At 44.5% G+C, this 19,815-nt stretch overlaps 3 protein-coding genes across 3 annotated transcripts; all 3 read left to right on the top strand.

Annotated features, from left to right (window-relative positions):
- The first annotated feature begins 1,319 nt into the window (after nucleotides 1-1,319).
- LOC127755577 (uncharacterized) lies at nucleotides 1,320-3,294 on the top strand. Its single transcript, XM_052281255.1, has 2 exons — nucleotides 1,320-1,461; nucleotides 2,613-3,294. Exons 1-2 carry the CDS (start codon nucleotides 1,427-1,429, stop codon nucleotides 2,998-3,000), a joined length of 423 nt encoding a protein of 140 aa, XP_052137215.1. The 5' UTR covers nucleotides 1,320-1,426; the 3' UTR covers nucleotides 3,001-3,294.
- An 874-nt stretch (nucleotides 3,295-4,168) lies between these two features.
- LOC127755578 (uncharacterized) lies at nucleotides 4,169-6,133 on the top strand. Its single transcript, XM_052281257.1, has 2 exons — nucleotides 4,169-4,281; nucleotides 5,519-6,133. Exons 1-2 carry the CDS (start codon nucleotides 4,256-4,258, stop codon nucleotides 5,895-5,897), a joined length of 405 nt encoding a protein of 134 aa, XP_052137217.1. The 5' UTR covers nucleotides 4,169-4,255; the 3' UTR covers nucleotides 5,898-6,133.
- Nucleotides 6,134-12,621: 6,488 nt separating this feature from the next.
- Nucleotides 12,622-15,157, top strand: LOC127753706 (uncharacterized). Its single transcript, XM_052279120.1, has 2 exons — nucleotides 12,622-12,653; nucleotides 14,620-15,157. Exons 1-2 carry the CDS (start codon nucleotides 12,622-12,624, stop codon nucleotides 15,065-15,067), a joined length of 480 nt encoding a protein of 159 aa, XP_052135080.1. The 3' UTR covers nucleotides 15,068-15,157.
- Nucleotides 15,158-19,815: the final 4,658 nt, after the last annotated feature.

Here is a 19,815-nt window from a genome sequence, read left to right on the forward strand (position 1 = left end):
ACTCTAAGGTATCCAAAATGATAGGGCACGGGGAATTTACTATCTCGCAATAATTACATATAATTACCCTTCAAAAATAACAACAATAAGGGGAAAGCATTGATACGATGGTGGAGTCGTGGGGTGCATAACTTCTTTCACCAAGTTCAAATCCTGGTGCCTATAAATATTACGTACTCTATATAAGTGGACTTTCAATATTGAGAAAATTTGATTCATAGCATAGGAAAAAAAGCGGTACCAAAAAATAGCACAAGAATTTTTCGCTTTCGATCAAAAGCACAGGCCACCGTTTTTTCTTCGCCCCATAGCACTTCCGTCAGGTTTGGAGCTAACAGCGTTAGGTTGAAGTATATAAAAATTTTGTTGGACCCATTTGCCCTTCGTCTTCCTCGCTGTAATCTCCCATCCTGTGTCATCTCGTCCTCTCGGGTTAGTGCCCACGACGACGGCGTCGGCACCGTCGCCAATCAGTGACGCAGCGACGATCCCCGTCCCCAGGCGCGCCACCGCTGTCCCCATCCCCAACCGCACTGCCAAACCGAACCGCACATCTTCACCATTCCCTGTCCCTGCCGGCTCCCGTGGCGATGACTGCAGCAGCTGTAGGAGCCCTAGCTGGTTTCCATCGGGCCCTACCACCGCGGCCGGGATGAGCTCCGTGCCACAAAGCAACACAAGTGGCGCTTCCTCCGCCGTTTCCTCTAGCGAGCACCAACCGTCCCGCTCTCCGACTTCGTGGACGTGGTTTGGGCTATCGAGCAGTGCGCTCGATGCTGCTACAGTGAGAGCGCGACCATCTTCGACGGCGACGGCGACGGCAATGACTTTGCAGAGATGCTGCTCCTCAACAGCTGCTTTATCCTCAAGTTCTTGGCGAAAGCTGAGCCGCGCCAATCGAGGGACGAAACAACGCGGTCAAGGAACTCTGGATGGCTCATATGAATCAGGACAATATGGTCTTTCTAACTCTTGACTAACAGCTAAACTGTTTCTTGGAACGATGACTACGACGAAAGTGCTATGGGGCGAAGAAAAACCGGTGGCCTGTCCTTCTGATCGAAAGCGAACAATTCTTGTGCTATTTTTTATTACCGTTTTTCTTCTTCTTGTGCTATGGATCGAATTTTCTCTTCAATATTCATCTCTTAGCGAATGAGTTAGGGGACGGACGTGCGATATGTGTTTGCTGTCAACTCGCCAAACGAAAATTAACATCAATAATAATAATTATAGCCCTTAAAAAAATAATAACAGCAACAATAATCCCTATGCCAATTGGGGCCCACCAAGAGTCCAGGATATGTATAGCATGTGCGGTGTGTGAGTGTGAGCCAAGCTTTGGTACGCGCAGCACTTCTTCTCATCCCTTCTCCGAACTCACGAACGCACGCCGCCACCACCGCCCACCGTCGTCTCGTCGGAGATGGCCTCCTCCGCCTCATGGCCGGCGTTCGGAGTGTAATGTGCCTTCTCCTCCTCCTCCTCCTCTTTCTCAGCTGTACAGGAGCTTGATTCGTTATCACGTCGTTTCCTTAGATCGATATAGACCCCCCAACATTTTTGGTGGCTTGTTGCTTTGGTTCGAATCTCTCGCCTTCGATTTCCTACTTGTAGATGATGGATAACATGGAGGAATGCTTGTGATTTTGAGGATTTTTTTTAATGCCTACTTTGTTTGTGCCCCCTTCCTTATTCTAATGGGTTTTAGGGTTAAGAATTTGTAGATCTGAACATGATCTTGCATGATTAAAATATGGGTAAAGTAGCATTGAAGCATTTGTTGCATCTTTGGTGTGGTATATGTGGGCCATGTGGCATTACATTACTTGGGTTGCAAAACCCTATATTTGTGTGAATTTGTAGATCTGATTGTTTAGATAGAAAAAAAAAAGACCTGGATTTGTGAAGAACCTGAATGAGTTTTAGTTAATAATTTTCACATCTGGACATGAACAGGAATAATTAAAATTTGGGCAAAGTAAAAAGTGGTGTCTTTCTACTTTCTAGGGTAGCTTGAATGGCAGTACATTCCTTGCTGTGGCATAAACCCATCTAAAATCCTAGATTTCTGATGTAACGGGGTTTACACCAAGAATGTGTGGATCTGGATGCGAAATATCTGATGCTATGAGACTAAAATTCCTTCAGTAATTACCGTTCTTATGAAAATTATTAGGTTGCTTATATATACTGCACTTGCTCGTAGATCTGTGGGATTATAATTGATTTTAGTTAATAATTTGCAGATTTTGGACATGAATATGAATGGTTAAAATTTGGTTTAAGCAACTGATGTATTTTGAGGGTACCACCGATGGCAGTATATTCTTTGTGGTAGCATTTTTTGTAGTGAAAAATCTTAGGGGTGGCATAAATTCACCAAAAGTCTAGATTTCTGATATTCTAATGGGTTTTATGTCAAGAATTTATAGATTAGAAACAAAATCTGATGCTAATATTTCACCACCGATTGACACACTTAAATTCCTCATCATTCTTGGAAACAGAAAACTATTCTAACTAGCCTGTACCATTCTTTGATTGCTTACAATTCATTCGCTTGTAAATCAATTCCTAATCTGCCTACTCTTGCTTGCTATTATCTCCAGAAGCCCAGAGGAAGCAGGGAAGGGTAAATGGTACATCGCAACTGCTGCTACCAACCACATGACCAATGACAAGAGCCTCATCTCCGACCTCAAGCCTGTCGCCGATGGCCGTAATATCATTGCTGATGGCAATGGTGCAGGGTTGAAGGTGCAGGGCAGGGGAGCTGTGAACACAGAAACTGTGGTTCTCCCTGCAGAAGTGTGGTATGTGCCGGAGATTGATGAAAACTTGGTTTCTGTTGACCAGCTCAATGAACTTGGCCTCAGCATTTCGATTGGCCGAGGTGTATGCACCGTCACTAGAGTTAGTGATGGATCTGTAGTTGGCAAAGCGCGTAGATCAGGTGGAGTCTATGAGGTGGAATTCCTCAAGGTTCCCCTTAATTAGCACCAGAAATTCCTTGCTGCAGTATCAGTTGGGGTAGTCAGACTCGTATGATGATATTGCCTACTATATGCAATGCTTGTTGGTTTGGAACTTAAGTTGGATCTTTCAGTAGTTAAGGGATCTGGAGTTTTCTCTGAATGTAAAAACTAAAAAGTGAAAGAAGGAGCTGCCTGTGAGCAGAACTGAGGATTTTACAGCTGCCTGTGAGCAGAACTGAGGATTTTACCATGTTGGTTTGACCTTGTCTTTTACCACTGTTTTTAAGTTCCTGTAGCCTGTTGAGCTGTTCATATCCATCGACTTGCAATTGCCATTTCAGTTTCAGTGTTCCTGCCCTGCTGATTTATTGGTGGTCATTTTCAATCTTGTGCTGTAACCTGTAACTTCAGTATGTCAATGATTATCTTTGCAAGGTTCTCTCTTGTCGACCAATTCTCCATGCATGATGTTACACGTTACAGCAAAGCTCTTTAGGCTGTGTGTGGAGGTTGGCGCACGCAAAATGATGGGATAGATTAGCGTATATAATTAATAACAATGGGATAGATTAGCATATACTTCCTCCGTCAGGGCATTTGCAAATTTGCCACCGTTTTTTTCAATTTTGCAAGAATGCTATTCGAATGACAGTTCTAGTGGTATTTTTGTAATTTTCTAGTAGCAGTCTTGCAATAACAATTCAAAGTAGTGGTAAATTTGTAATTGCTCATCCTCCGTATTATATTATAAGACTTTCTAGCATTGTCCTTGAATTTCAGTGGTAGTAATTAATTTCATACCAGTTAATTTTTTTTAAAAAGAATTAGTATGAAATTTTAAAAACAACTTTTCTATAAAACATTTTTATAAAAAATATACCGTTTGACGGTTTAAGAAACGTGCACGAAAAACGAGAGAGAAAAAGTAGGGAACATTGACAAAATAACACAACTTATACCTCCATTCATGACAAATTTGGTTCAGAAAAAAAGTAATTACTCTAAAATAATAATAGCAATCTCATAATATTTGCCGTTCAAAAAAAACAATAGCAATAATATTAGTAATAATAACCCTTCAAAACAATTAATAATAGCAATAATACTCCCTATGACAACCGGGGCCCACCAGGAGTCGACTAGTCGAGGATACTGGATACTCCTACATATATGCGGTGTGCGAACCAGCTTGTGTGTACCCGTAGCAGTTTCTCTCGTCTTCTCCCCGAGCTCTCGCCGCCTCGCCGCCCTCGGCCTCGCCACCGCCCGCCGACGAGATGGCCTCCTACCCGGTGTTCCAAGTGTAATGTGCCGTCTCTCCCCTCCCATCTCCTCCCCCTGCACACGTGCTCTGTACATATGAGTTTGATTCCTTGTCGCGCGTGCGTCGTTTCTTTGGATCGATCTGGAGGACCCCATCCTTTTTTTGGTGGGTTGTGCTTTGTTTCAAGTTTTCCATGTTCAGATTTCATTTGTTGGAAGATGTTGTGCAAGATGGAGGAATGCTTTGGGATTTAATGATTTCTTGGGAATACCTACTTTGTTTGTTTCCCCTTTTATATTCTAGTGGGTTTTAGGTTTAAGAATTTGTAGATTTGAACATGGTCTTACATGATTAAAATATGGGTAAAGTAGTATAGAAGCATTTGGTATACCTTTGGTGTGGCATTGCATTCTTTATAGTGGCACTTCTAAAGTTTCAATTTTTTTGTGGGGGGGGGGGGGGGTGATTGTTGTAGCAAAGCCCTAGATTTGTGAGATTTTTAGGGGTTTTATGCCACGAATTTGTAGATCTGATCATTACCCAGAACCACGAAGCCCTAGATTTGTGTGTATTGAATGGTCTTTAGTTATAAACTTGCAGATCTGGACATGAACAGGAATAATGAATTTGGGAAAAGTGCATTCCTTGCTGTGGCATAAACCCATCCATAACCCTAGTTTCAAGTGGTGTATTTTCAGGGTAGCATGAATTGCAGTACATTCTTTGTTGTATCAAATTGTACGAATGCTCAGAACCTAGTTTCTGAGATTTAGTGGGGTTTATGCCAAGAATTTGTAGTTCTGGATGCGAAAAATCTGATTCTGATGGTTGCGATCTAATCTAAGCTAGCCTTCATCATTCATAGATTTCTTGCGCTGCATTCGCTCCTAGATTTGTGGGATTTTAATGGGTTTTTAGTTAATAATTTCGAAATTGAGACATGAACATGATTGAAAATTAGGTAAAGTAGCAAGTGATGTGCTTTTAGGGTAGCATCAATGGTGTACATTCTTTGCAATTTCATTTTTAAATCTTGGGAGAGAATAAAGCCACCCATAAGCCTAGATTTATGAGACTGCAATGGCGTTTATGTCAAGAATCTGTAGATTAAGAAGTGAAAATCTGATGCTAATGTTTTGCCAACAGTCTAAATTTCCTTCAGTGATTAACGATCATTGTTTTGCAAACTAATGTAGCTAAACCTTGTACCTTCTTGATTGGCATTCATTCCTGAATCAAGTCCTAACCTGCTACTGTTGCTTGTTACTATCTCCAGAAGCCCAGAGGAAGCAGCGAAGGGTAAATGGTACATGGCAACTGCTGCTACCAACCACATGACTCGCGACCAGAGCCTCATCTCCGACCTCAAGCCTGTGACCGGCCGGGTCGTTAGCCGTGGCAACGGCGCAGGGTTGAAGGTGCATGGCAGTGGAGCTGTGAACACAGAGACGGTGGCGATCCCAGACGTGTGGCATGTGCCGGGGATCAACGCGAACCTGGTTTCTGTTCCCCAGCTCTCTCTACTTGGGCTCAACATTTCGTTCGACCGTGGTGGCTGCACTGTCACTAGAGCTAGTGATGCATCTGTAGTTGGCAAAGCGCGTAGATCAGGTGCGATCTATGAGGTGGAATTCCTCAAAGTTCCGCTTAATTAGCACCAGAAATTCCTCGCTGCAGTATCAGTTGTGGTAGTCAGACTCATATGGTGGCTAATATCGCGTACTGTTTCCAATGCTTGTTGGGTTAGAACTTAAGTGGGATCTTTCAGTTGTTAGTTAAGGATCTGGAGGTTTTTCTGAATGTAAAAAGTGAAAGAAGGATGATGTTGGTTATGTCGCTGGCTATGAGCAGAAGTGATGAGTTTACCATGTTGGATTGACCTTGTCTTTTACCACTGTTGTTAAGTTCCTGTAGCCCGTTGGGCTGTTCATATCCATCGACTTGCAATTATTATTCCAGTTTCAGTCTTCCTGCATCGCTGAATTATGTCTGATTATCTTTGCAAGATTCTCTCCCGTCGACCAAATCTCCATTCATGTTGCATGGTAGTATGGTACATGATAGAGTTCCATCGGTAGACCTAAAATGAATAAGCTAAAGCCAAAATTTAAATTTTAAAATTTAATTTTGAAGTTGGATTTAAGGTATTTTTAACATAATTTTTTTAGCTTTGGCTTTTAAGTTGCTAAGATTATTTATACATATAAGTTTTAGATGCAAAATTACCTTTTTTTTTATCTCTAATAAACTGTTACTCCTGTCTCAATTCTCTACGTTTGGGGTAAAAATGGGACGTGTATTTTTCGTCCGTCCACCCTTATCAATTATTCAATTCATGGCAAAATTTGGTCAGAGGAAAACACTAATTACTCCCAAAAATAAAAGGAATAATAATTGCCCTTCAAAAGTTACTCCGTAATACTGGAGTAATAGCAATAATAACCCTTCAAAAAAAATTAATAATAGCAATAATACTCCCTATGCCAACCGGGGCCCACCAGGAGGAGTACACGAACCACGATACATATGTGTGTTGCGGTGTGAACCATCTTGTGTGCGCGTAGCAGTTTCTCTCGTCTTCTCTTCTCCCGGAGCTCACGCCCTCGCCGCCTCGGCCTCGCCACCGCCGCCGACTCGTCGGAGATGGGCTCCTACCCGGCGTTCCAAGTGTAATGTGCCCTCTCTCCTCCCCCTCCTCCTCCTAGCTCAACTCTTGCACACGTGCTCTGTTTATTTATCGCGTCGTTTTGTTTGATCGATCTGGACCCATCTTTGTTTGGTGGGTTGTGCTTTGGTTCGAATCTTTCAATCTCCAATTTCATTTCTTGGAAGATGCTGTGCAAGATGAAGGAATGCTTTGGGATTTGAGGATTTCTTGGGAACACCTACTACTTTTGTTTGTTTCTCTCTTCATATTATAATGGGTTTTAGGTTAAAGAATTTATAGATCTGGACATGATTAAAATATGGGCAAATAGTATAGAAGCATTTGGTGTATTTTTGGTGTGGCATACGTTGCATTGCATTATTTTAAGTAGCACTTTCAAGGTTTCAATTTTTAGGGGTAACTACATCATTAAAACCCTAGATTTGTGATATTTTAAGGCGTTTTATGCCACGAATTTGTAGATATGATCATTTACACAGAACCACATAACCCTAGATCTGTGAGTCTTATTGGGTTTTAGTTAATAATTTGAACATCTGGATATGAACAGCAATTATTAAAATTTGGGCAAACTAGCAAGTGTTGTATTTTTGTCTATTTTTAGGGTAGCTTGAATGGCAGCACATTCCTTTGCTGTTGCATACACCTAACCAAAACCTTAGATTTCTGATACTCTAATGGGGTTCACATCAAGAATTTGTAGATCTTGGATGTGAAGAATCTGATGCTAATGTTTTGCCAGCAACCCCTGACCGTCTGACACTAAAATTTCTTCAGTGATTACCTTTCTTGTGAACTAATCCAGCTAGCCTGTGCCATTCTTAGATTGCTTACACTGCATTCGCTTGTAGATTTGTCGGATTCTGATGGGCTGTAGATAATAATTTTCGAATCTGGACATGAATACGAATGACGGAAATTTATATAAAGTTTAATAATTTCCGAATCTGGACATGAACCCGGATGATTGAAATTTATGTAAAGTAGCAAGTGATGTGTTTTTAGGGCAGCATCAGTGGCAATACATTCTTTGTGGTAGCATTTATCAAAACTTAAACTCTTAGGAGTGCATAAAGCCACCCAAAAGCCTATATTCTTGAGACTGTAATGGTGTTTATGTCAAGAATTTGTTGATTAAGCAGTGAAATCTGATGCTAATGTTTTGCCAACAGTGTACCGATTGACACTAAATTCCTTCAGCGATTAACGATCATTGTTTTGCAAACTAATGTAGCTAAACCTTGTACCTTCTTGATTGGCATTCACTCCTAAATCAAGTCCTAACCTGCTACTGTTGCTTGCCACTATCTCCAGAAGCCCAGAGGAAGCAGCGAAGGGTAAATGGTACATTGCAACTGCTGCTACCAATCACATGACCCGCGACCAGAGCCTCATCTCCGACCTCAAGCCCGTGACTGGCCGTGTCGTTGGTGGTGGCAACGGCGCAGGATTGCAAGTGCATGGCAGTGGAGCTGTGAACACAGAGATGGTGGCGATCCCAGACGTGTGGTATGTGCCGGGTATCAATTGCAACTTGGTTTCTGTTGGCCAGCTCTGTCAACTTGGGCTCGAAGTTTCGATTTTCCGAGGTGTCTGCACCGTCACTAGAGCTAGTGATGGATCTGTAGTTGGCAAAGCTAATAGATCAGGTGCAGTCTATGAGGTGGAATTCCTCAAAGTTCCGCTTAATTAGCACTGGAAATTCCTCGCTGCAGTATCAGTTGTGGTAGTCAAGACTCATATGGTGGCTAATATCGCCTACTCTATCTAATGCTTGTTGGGTTAGAATTTAAATGGCACTTTTCAGTAGTTAGTTGAGAATCTGGAGGTTTTCTGAATGTAATTGAATGAATGATGCTGGTTATGTTGCTGCCTATGACCATGAGCATAGAACTGAAGAAATGCTTACCATGTTGGTTTGACCATGTCTTTTACCTTCCTAGCTTGTTAATGTGGTTACCATCTTGGTTCGACCTGATGTTTTTTACCATCCTTGTTAAGTTCTTGTAGCCTTTTGGGCTGTTTATATCTGTAGCCTTTTGGACGATGGAAGATTGCCAACTTTCGAAAGCGCCAAGTAAAATAACCTTGTCGGTCCAAACCGACAAAAATATACCTGTACTTGGCGATAATGAAACCGCAAAGAAAACTTCTTATTCTTGGCAGTCAGAACCCCACCAAGGAAATTTCTTATTCTTGGTAGCTTAGTTAGAACCGTCAAGAATATTTATAAACTTAACGGCAATTTTTTGGCCACCAAAGAAATCACTTTGCCGCCGGTTTTGTTTTTGTTTTTTTTGTTTTTTTTTTTGCTGAATTGAAGTTATTTTCGAGAGCATCGTGTACGCTTGTGAACAAATTAAAGCTGAAAATAGATGTTTACCATCAGTTGATTTATGAGGTTTTAAACCAGCGATCAAAACGGAATTAGTTCGGAGGAATGAGATCCACTAGCAGCAATTAATTTGAGTAATAACGTTGGGCCGGCCCACCCTACCACCAGGATATACTATTACTATGCCCGTGCTAACGCTACGGTGATGGTAAATGTTTATGGTAATCACATAATAAAAAGTGAATATGTTATTCTAGTGAAATACATATCACTCCCAAATCTATATCGGTAAATGTTTATGGTAATCACATAATAAAAAGTGAATATGTTATTCTAGTGAAATACATATCACTCCCAAAAGATGATATAGATGTTTCATATCCTTCTTTTTTCATTGACAATATTTACAGCTGTAAAAGCATTTAACTCAAAACAATATGAGAACATTGAAAAGCATTTGCATTGCTTTCCAATACAAAAACACCAAATAACATAGATATTAGGATGTTTGTTCTCATTAATCGATCCTGCTGATGCATCTATAAATATAGAAAAATGTATTAATTGTGCTCAGTATATAAACAAAGAATTCCTGTGCTTGTGCACATTGTTATAACAAGCAAACATGGTAACCCCTCATACTGCAAAAGAAAACAACACATTTTCAGAAAAACAACAGGTCCAGATCAAAAATAGCTCAGCAGTAGGGAGTCAGCAGCTCCATCTCATGAACCATCTGAAGTCTCATGTCCCCCGTACTGCAAAAGAGTTCCCTCCATGAAATTCTGCCAAAGTGTCAGCGACAAATTTTATCATATAAAAGCGCAAGAAATGGACACATGGGCATACGACAAAGGAGTTGCCCCCATTTATTTTTTCAATAGTATCAAATGGCCCACGAACTACGATTTAGACATCAATAATTAATAGATGGACTATAGAAAATATGATCTAGTTTAAGACCAGCTAATTCAGTTCAAGATAACAGACAGATGCGGCAAAATTCCAGCGAGGACTATTGGGCAAAATGAAAATCAGTACTGCCACAATTTCTTGAACCGCATATCAAAACACCTCTAAAAATTAGAAAGCTCCAGAATCTATCACCAACTTATTTACATTAAAAAGCATTTCATCAGGCAGCTGTTGTGCCTATAAAAATGGAAGAGATCAAGCCAGCCTAGTTTCATGGGTTTTGAGATCTCAGGAAGAGGGATGCCAACTCACTTCCACAAAAGGTTAGATTCTATTATAATATTGTTCTTAATCACAAGAGACTAATCACACAAATATACAATGTGTACATCTTCAAACTAATTTGCTGATTTGCAAGCAACATAATGGAAGAGGAACTAGTGTATAATTTGGTTTGATTTGCAAGCAATATAATGGAAGAGCAATTAGTGTATACCTTGGTACGCACTGCGTCCGGGCACAAGAATGGCGCCAATCGCAACAACAGCCACGGGAGCCACCGAAGAGAGTTCATGGTGACATGGTGCCAGAACTCAACACGATTGTCATGGAACCGATAAGGGAAGTGCCACTGTTCACAACCATTAAGATGAGTTTGGAGATGAGTCATATGCATGAATTTGCATAGTCATAGCACTATATAACATGAATTCAGGTTGTTAAAAGGTGTATAGTGGTTCCCTATCCTCCATTGTAGACGCACTGAATTGCTATAAATCAACAAATGCCCACAAGCTTGTTCATCAAACTGGAAGAAATAACCAATACAGAATATGCAAGTGGTCAAGCATGATTAACAAATTATATTTAATGAGCAAAAGAACCATAATTTCTGGGTCCAAAGCAAATGAACCAAAGCAAGTTGATCAAATTCTCCCTTCAACCCTTCCTCAATCCTTAACTTGAACTCTGATTCACCAGAGCGTGAGCCCTTCATAGTCCTACATATAATTTGTGGTCAGCATAACATTTTCTCTTTTAGGATAAGCCCATGAAAAATAAATCTGATGAATTATCTCAGATTAAACTTTTTGAAAATAAAGCATTGGCATTCTAACATCCACAATTGCGTTGAAAATGGAATAAATTGATAAAAGGAAGCATCACCTGACAATAAGAAATGGTCAATATTTGAATATAAATAACCAGCAAATGACTAAATTGTTTAGTCAGATTATCATTGTAGGAATCAAAATGTTACTTCGAAAAAACTAATAATTTGCAATGGTGTTCAAACTTAACTATCGAATATGCACATCGTACCATGATCTTATTCGTGCACACCTGCCATTGCACGCCCAGTGCCATCTGCCATTGCTTCCGTTGGCTGATCTGCATATATCATATATTGCTTTGGCATTCAGATATTGCTTTGGCTAAATATATAAATGTATAAATCACAAGCAGTACATGGTTCATGTACGCAAAGCTTCATACCAATAACACACAAGCAGTAGAGGGTTCACAGGTCGGGTCACCTCTGAACGTGGCAAGGCCGAGGTTGATGTGCTGATTTGGTTCATAACCACCTCGACCATAAGCACATCGCAACAGTTTGCGGATGGGAAGCAGCTGTTCAGACTGATCTGGTAAAGGAGGATTAGCATATATGTCTCAGTACACTAGCAGAAAAGTGTGAATAGCACAATCAACGTTGGTCACCCAGGAAAAAGGTTCATTAAACAAGCTGATGAAAAAAAATGATAGCATCAAAATCTACTCTGCAATATGTTACAGTATCCGAGATTACAGGAGAAATCTTCTTTACCTTTACTGGAGGGGAGGACCGTTAGCGGTCGGCGTGAGGACCAGCGGATGGCAGGGGAGGGGGGATCGCAGGTGACGGTGAGGGATCGTCGGCGACGGCACAACGGAAACTGTCCGGCGGCGTACCAAGGGAGGAGGGATCACGGGTGACCACGACGGCGGAGGGGCGAGATGCGGCGCCGTCGCGCCGAGAGCAATGGGGCCGTCGCTGTTCTGGCGAGGTGAATCGATGGCGGCGAGTTGAGGTGACGGTTGCGCTCCGGGAGAGTGGGAGCGATGGGAGAGAAGGAGCGGAGCGGAGCGGAGATTGCGCGTGCGCGTGAGGGGACGGATGGGGAGGAGAGAGAGAGGGGCGATCCGTATTGCGGGAGAGAGTATGTGGGAGGTGGGTGTAACGCGGTACGTTGGATTTGGTTGGGGCAATCCTGACCGATCAATGAGGAATGAGGATGTAACACACTATTAGTGAATTATAGGATAGATTGATGCTGTATATGCGTCAAACAACTAATTTGGAGCGAATTTGGTGGCTAACTCCCTTTTTATGAGAACAGCTGATCCGAACTAACTCCATCGATCAAGTTTGGCTTGCGTCGTCGTACGCGTCGATAGTTTTCGTCGTCGGAGATCGATCATGACACCTCGCAAAAGGTCGCATGTTAGAAGGTAATTAACGTGCCTTAATTCTCCTCCTCCTCCTCATCTTCATGTTCAAATACATACCTCCCGATGCATATATACGTACGCTGTATCTTTAGTGGCAGATTGATTGCATTTAATTTGGGTTTATATTAGATCTCGGCTACTCATTTGTTTGGAGGATTATTGTGCCTTGGTTCGAATCTTTTTTGTTCTTCTGTATTTTATTTGTAGTCGAAACGCTACTTTGTAGCTGATTTGTGATTTCTGACATGCATGTTGAAAATGCTTGAGATTGGAGGCTTTCCAGTGAATATACCTAGGTTGTTTGCTTCCTTCTCTCTCTTTTTTTTCATGTATATTCTCAGAACTTGAACACAGAACCCTAGATTTGTGATATTATAATAAGTTTTAGTCAAGAATTTGTAGATATTGCGCGCCATGGACATGATTGATTGAAATAATATGGGTAAAGTAGCAGCTAGGTGGCATATTATTTTGGCAAATTTTGCTACATGACATCGCAATTGTGTGTATTTAGCTCATGAACACCGCGAAAGTGAACATTTGGGGGAAGACATCCCATAATCGTGGATATTTGCCCACGGACACTGCGCCGTCTCCTCTCCACTTGACGTGCTGACATGGCAGATGGGAGGCTGTTTTTTAGCTCGGTCGGACGCAAATACCCCTCGGCCTTATCTCCGATGGTGTCAGCGGCGGTGGCTCGGGTGCGGCATGCGAGCCCTCCTCCTCGCTGAAGCGATCGCGCGCAGGGGAAGACTCGGTGTAGGATGAATCCGGCGAGGTGCCTAAGACCAGTGGTGGGGGAGTGGACGGCGACGGCGCCGGCCAGTCATCCTCCGCGGTTTCGTACGAGGAGGAAGAAGGGGATGACGCCGCCGACCAGGGGTAGAACTCGACCGACGGCTCGGCAGGAGGATGGGGCGAAGGGGAGCCGGGCTGCCTCGTCGTCGCGGGTGCAGGTGGCGCCGCCGAGGTACCCAGCTCCAGCAAGGGGAAGAACGAAGGTTGCGCCGGCGGGCCCGCCGCACCGGGGGTCCCATCGATCGGAGGTTGCGGTTCTTCCACCCTGGGTCGCTCCTTGGTGGCCTGACCTAGAGACGGTGGCAAGATCGGGGTGGTGTGGTGGGGCTGTGTGGATGGCTCCGGTGGAGCATCAGTTGGTAGGGAGTGGTCTCCTTGGAGAGGAGGAGAAGGAGAAGGGGAATGGGACGGCGGATGTGAACACATGTGTGTGCTCTCTGGTGGTACGGTTGTCTCCGGCGAGCTCGCTATGGGTGAGGGGGTGGCGCCGCGCGACGGCGGCGGTATACGCGAGTGGATATGAGGAGATAAGGCCGAGGGGTATTTGCGTCCTATTGGGCCAAAAAACAGCCTCCCGTCTGCCACGTCAACACGTCAAGTGGAGAGGAGATGGCGCAGTGTCCGTGGGCAAATATTTACGATTATGGGATGTCTTCCCCCAAATGTTCACTTTCGCGGTGTCCGTGAGCTAAATACACACAATTGCGATGTCCTGTAGCAAAATTTGCCTATTATTTGTTAGGTGGCATCAATGGTACTGCATTCTTTTCGGTAGCATTTCTGCATATGTCAATTATCTATCAGTTGTGGCATAACCCTTAAAGTCGCTTACTCCATCCATCCCAAAAAAACGAATATAGGATTGGATGTGGCATATTCTAGTACAACGAATCTGGACATAAGTGTGTCCAAATTTATAGTCCTAGGATGTGTCGCATATAGTCATAGTTTGTTTTTTCATGGGACGGAGGGAGTGACTTTTTATTTTGTCAAGAATTCAAAGATTTGGACATCAAAACCAGATGCAAATATTCCTTCAGTAATTTTAATTTGTTCTTGTAACAATTAACCTAATCCAGCCTCTATCATCTCTTGATTGCTACACTGCGTTCATTCCAAATCCAAATCCTAACCTGCAACTACTGTCACCTGCCATCATCTCCAGAAAACCAGAGGAAAGAGCAAATGTCAATGTCAGCAGTCTCAGCAACATCTTCATAAGTGCAGAGCCCGGAGCAACAATGCCTAGATGGTTCATCACAGAAGCTGCTACAAACCACATGACCAGCGACAAGAGTATCTTCTCCGACCTCAAGCCTATGGCCGGCCTTGTCATCGATGACCGTGCCGGCGCCGGCGCAGGGTTGCCGATGCACGGCATTGGAGCTGTGTACTCATGGGAGGTGGCGCTCCAAGATGTGTGGTATGTGCCGGGGATGAGTACCTATATCGGCTTGGTTTCTGCTGGTCAGCTCACTGCAATTGGTCTCAAAACTGAGATTGCAGGAGATGTCTGCACCATCACTAGTGCTGATGGATCTGAAGTTGGCAAAGGGCGAATGGTTAGTGATGGAATCTGTCAGGTGGATTTCCTCCGAGTTCCGTTTAATTAGTTCCTGAAATTGCATTCCTTGCTGAATTATGAGTTGTGATTGTGGGACTCAGGGGAAAATATAACAATTCTTGTTGGGTTGGAATTTAGGTAGCAGTTTTTGGTTGGGAGTAGTTGAAGGATCTGGAAGGATGATGATTTCGTCTCTGGATGTTATCTTCTGAATGGATTTGAAATAATTTTGTCTCTGTTCGTTTGGGTAGGTTCCCAACTACTCTTCCTCGTCTTCTGCGCACACGCTTTTCAAACTGCTAAACGGTGCGTTTTTTGTAAAAAATTTCTATACGAAAGTTGCTTAAAAAAATCAAATTAATCCATTTTTGAAAAAAAATAGCAAATACTTAATTAATCACACGCTAATGGACTGCTTCGTTTTCTATGCAGGTGAGTTGGGTTCCCAACCCCCTGAAACAAACGGACAGCTGAACTTAAGAACTGTTTACCATCTTGTTTTGTCTTGTGTTTTATCATCCTCGTGAAGTTTCTGCAGACTGTTTGGGATGTTATTATCCAATGACTGATTTATGGCTATCATTTTGTAATTTCTATTCCACTTTCAATGTGCCTACATCCCGGAGTTATTGATGACCATTTTCAACCTTGTGCTGTAACTTCAACATATGTAATCGACTGGTTAATGGGCTATCATCCTTGCAGAGTTGCAGGCTTCTCTTGTTGATAAATTCTCTGATCGTTTACTTTTCAAAACAATGTGAATAATCAACGATGCAATTGGAACACATGCCATTTAGCTTTGCTCAGGATGCAAGCCCATGGAGGTGGTTTTTCTACACCTAGGTGCTGCATGCCGTCGGATGGATCTCGCGATTGGTGCTGTATGTAAAGTGTTTTGGACATATGTATTTTGTATATTGCGGTGGACCGTATGTACTAGACATTATGCGTGGGTAAAAGAAAGACTACTTTACAGCCCGCGGTCCCAGGCTCCCAGCCTCCCCGCTTTTTTGCAGACCACACATCTCGCCGTTGTGTTCGACAACACGCCGTCCGTGGCTTCCCCCTTTCTCCCCCGAGCGCCGCTACCCCCCCTCCCCCGTCTCCGCCTCGCCGACGCGGCGGCGATGGCGTCCATGCCGCAGTCTAACCTGGAGCCGGATGTACAACACCATGCCATCGGCGATGGACGCGCGGCGGCGGATGGTGTTAGGGTGTCCAGCGACTTGCCCGCTCAAGAAGAACCGGGGACAATGTCCTATACGGGGATCGTGACGTTCCTGGACGACGACGATGGCCTTCAGCCTCGCCGTCGCCGCGGCCTCCGACGCACTCGCCGCCCCGAGCTCCCTCACCGACTCTCTGATCCTCTGCTCCGCCGCGGCGATCTCGACGTCGATGTTCTCCGCGTCGGACATGGCGCGCCGGTTCCCCGTCTCCGTCAGCGTCTTCTCCTTCTCCGCCGCCTCGGCGTCGTCCTCCAGCTGCCGAAGGATCGCCGCCAGCTTGGAGATGGTCTCGTCGGCCCTCTCGTCGGCCGCCGTGACGGCTTCCAGGCGAGACCTCGCCTTGAGCAGCTTGGCGTTCAGCTGCTTCACCTGCGCGCTCGCCGCCTTCTCCTGCTCCGTGAGGCGGCGGATCTCGTCGGTGACCCGCGCCGTCTCCCTGCGCGTGCGCTCGATGGACGTCGTGAACCGGAGGCCCTCTGCCTTGATGGACTCCAGCTCGATCCTCGCCGAGCTCAGCTCCGCCTCCGCCGCGTTGGCTGCCATGTTGCTGGAATGAGTGGTGGTTGATTGTTTAGTGTTTACTGTGCTGTTGTAGGATTGGAGCATGAGCAGTGACGATGGAGAGGGATGGAAGATAAGGAATGTATCGAACAGATATGTGGTCGAGAAAAAAAGTGAGTAGTCGTACTCCGTAGTCCGTACAAAAAGCTGGTCCCCAACTCCTCTTCCTCTAAGCATCTTACGGTGGGGTCAGGTGTATTTTGGATGCGCGCGCGCAAAAAAAAAAAATACGACGCTACCTGTACATACACCATATGATATGTAAAGGTGTGCACGAATCTTATAGCTATCGTGTGGATGCTAGCCTAGGTGCCGTAGCACCTAGGTGCTAAAAGGACTTTCCGGCAAGCCCATGCGTAGAAGTTCTTTGTAGCACTGTAGATAGACTAGAAATTATTTTGAAAATTTTAACAGCATTGATATAGAATGGAAAGAAAAAAAAAGAATGGAAAGAGAGAGAAATGTAAGCTTTACACCGAAGACATATCATTATTTGCAATGATGAGCCACTACTCTAGAAAAACGATTTTTCATGGCATTGGCCTATTATTTTCGCTGGCGAAAAAAATGTGAAAACCGCCAGCAAACTCGTAACGGGGGGGTGGGGGTGAGGGGCACCGACCGCTAGTGAAAATGAATTTTCACCGGCGGCCCATCTAATGCGGCTGCGACGGTCAGTTAGGTGTGCCACCAGTAAAAATAGATAATTTTCGCTGGCGGTCGAATTTTTCCTGGCGGCCAATAAACAGAACCGCCAGAGAAAACCCAACCACAAATATCCTGTCACATTAAAACACTCGCTTACCTCATCCTCTTCCTCTTCTTCACATTAAAACACCACACCTCTTCTTATCCACTCTTCTTCTCTCCTCCTCCCTCCTGGCCTCCCCACCAGTGACGGCGACGGCGGCTTTAGCGGCGACGGCCGCGGTGTGCTCGGGTGCGGCGAAAGGGAAGGCGGAGGAGAGGGCTGGCGCGGGCGGCGGCGAGCTCGGGCACGGGCAACAGGGAGGGCGGCGGCGCTCGGGCGCGGGCGGGGAGGCCGGATCCGCCGCCACCGGGCCACGGGGAGGCCGTATCCGCCGCCACAGGCGACAAGCCCAACGACGCTGGTGGAGCTACTTCTCGGCCAGGTCTACCGCCTCATCACCTCCTGTAACATCCCGGCCTAGGGCTTAATAGGATTAATAGAATACTCATATCAACAAGTTGCAACTTCTTTTCTGGAAGCCAATCTCCAAAGAACTCCAGGGTTAAGCGTGCTTGGCCTGGAGCAATTTGGGATAGGTGACCGACTGGGAAATTCTTCCCGGGTGCACACGAGTGAGGACAAAGTGTGTAGAAAAGACATGTGTTGGTCTGTGAAGGCAGTCTATGACCTATGAAAGCTATCAGATGTAAGCGGGCCCGGCCTGGGAGAGGCGGGACGTTACACCTCCCAAGGTCAGCACCCATCCGTTTTTGCACTTCGATTCGCCATTTTTGTTGACGCGACAATCTGAAATCCGCGTGTTGTGGTGGTGGTGGATGCGCAGAGGTGACGAAGGCGCTGCGGGCGAGGAAGATCGAGAAGATGCGGCGGTGCGAGGCCATCAGGCAGCATCACGAGCAGCTCCGGCGAGGCGACCCGCTCACCGATGTAGCCAAGGAGGAGATGCAGCGGCGGTGGCGAGGGGACTTCAAATTTTTGTTAATGTATTAATTTTGTGATACTTGAATGCTTGGGTGAATGGAAATTTTTTACTGTAAATTATTGATGTAAATTTATGTGGAATTTTGAATGAATGCTTGGGTAAATTTTTGTGAAATTTTTGAATGGTGGAGCGTTGACGGACGCGGACGAAGCGGTCGCTCCGTCCGTCGTTTTTTTTTTAAACTTGGCCAATATTAATATTGGTGGCTGGCACAGTGTAACCCCCCAGTGATAATTTATTTTTGCTGGCCGCCAGCGAAAATGGATTTTTGCTGGCTGTCTTAAGACGACCGCCAGCGAAAATGGATTATCGCTAGCGGTCGATAACCGCTAGCGAAGATATTGATCTTCACTGGCTTTTGCTTTGTGGCGGCTGCAATTTCCGCCAGCGAAAACCCAAAATGACCGCCACGAAAGATGGTTTTCGTAATAGTGAGCAGGGTGCTTTATATATACGTGCACAGAATATTTAGGGACAAAATACACATATACTTTATCCAAGCTGTAACATTTTGCGAACGTGTAAAAGACTTGCACGCTAATATTTTTGGTGATAAAAGTTTGTGCATATGTGACCTATTGTACGGTCATGAAAGGTTTACATGGGGAGAAAGGAGAGCAAACGGCTAGCTAAGCTAGGCAGAAACAGGCTCCGAACAAACAAAAAAATGCAGCAGAAAAAAAAACGGCCAAGAAGAACTCTAAGCAGACTCGGTTTCGCTTCCACCCAGAACCTCCCCTTCCTGCACGATTCGATTAACCGATGTATCCACATAGGAGAGGACCCCATCAAAGACACGAGCATCCCTGAATTTTTTTTAATATTTACAGAAATATTACACTGGCAAAAATATTTACAGAAATAGACCCTGCAGCCCTCTCCGAGGGCGGCAGGGTGACGTGTGTGACCAGGCGCTGGATGCCGCTGAGCAGGTATGCGAATTTTGCATGCGGTGAAAATTGCATTTCACCCCCTTGCCGTCCTTGTAGAGGGCAGCAAGGGATTCAGCGCAAATTGCGCACACGGTGCCATCTGTCATGTCACCTTGCCACCCTTCACTTGGCAAGTTTATTTCGTTTTCGCCGGTATAATATTTTTGTAAATATTTTAAAAAAAATAAAAATAAAAAAGGTTCGATTCATTTCCATGGGCTCATGGGCTGGAACTGGTGCTTATGGGCTCATGGACACTCAAGCTGGAACTGGTGCTCATGGGCTCATGGCAGCCACATGAGCCTAAGCAAGAAGATTTCCAGACCTGGACCATTATCCAACTATATATCAAGCTCACTGGAAGTGAATATAGATGCG

Source organism: Oryza glaberrima, chromosome 11 (assembly GCF_000147395.1).
Source record: "Oryza glaberrima chromosome 11, OglaRS2, whole genome shotgun sequence".
In the NCBI taxonomy this organism is placed as follows: Eukaryota; Viridiplantae; Streptophyta; class Magnoliopsida; order Poales; family Poaceae; genus Oryza; species Oryza glaberrima.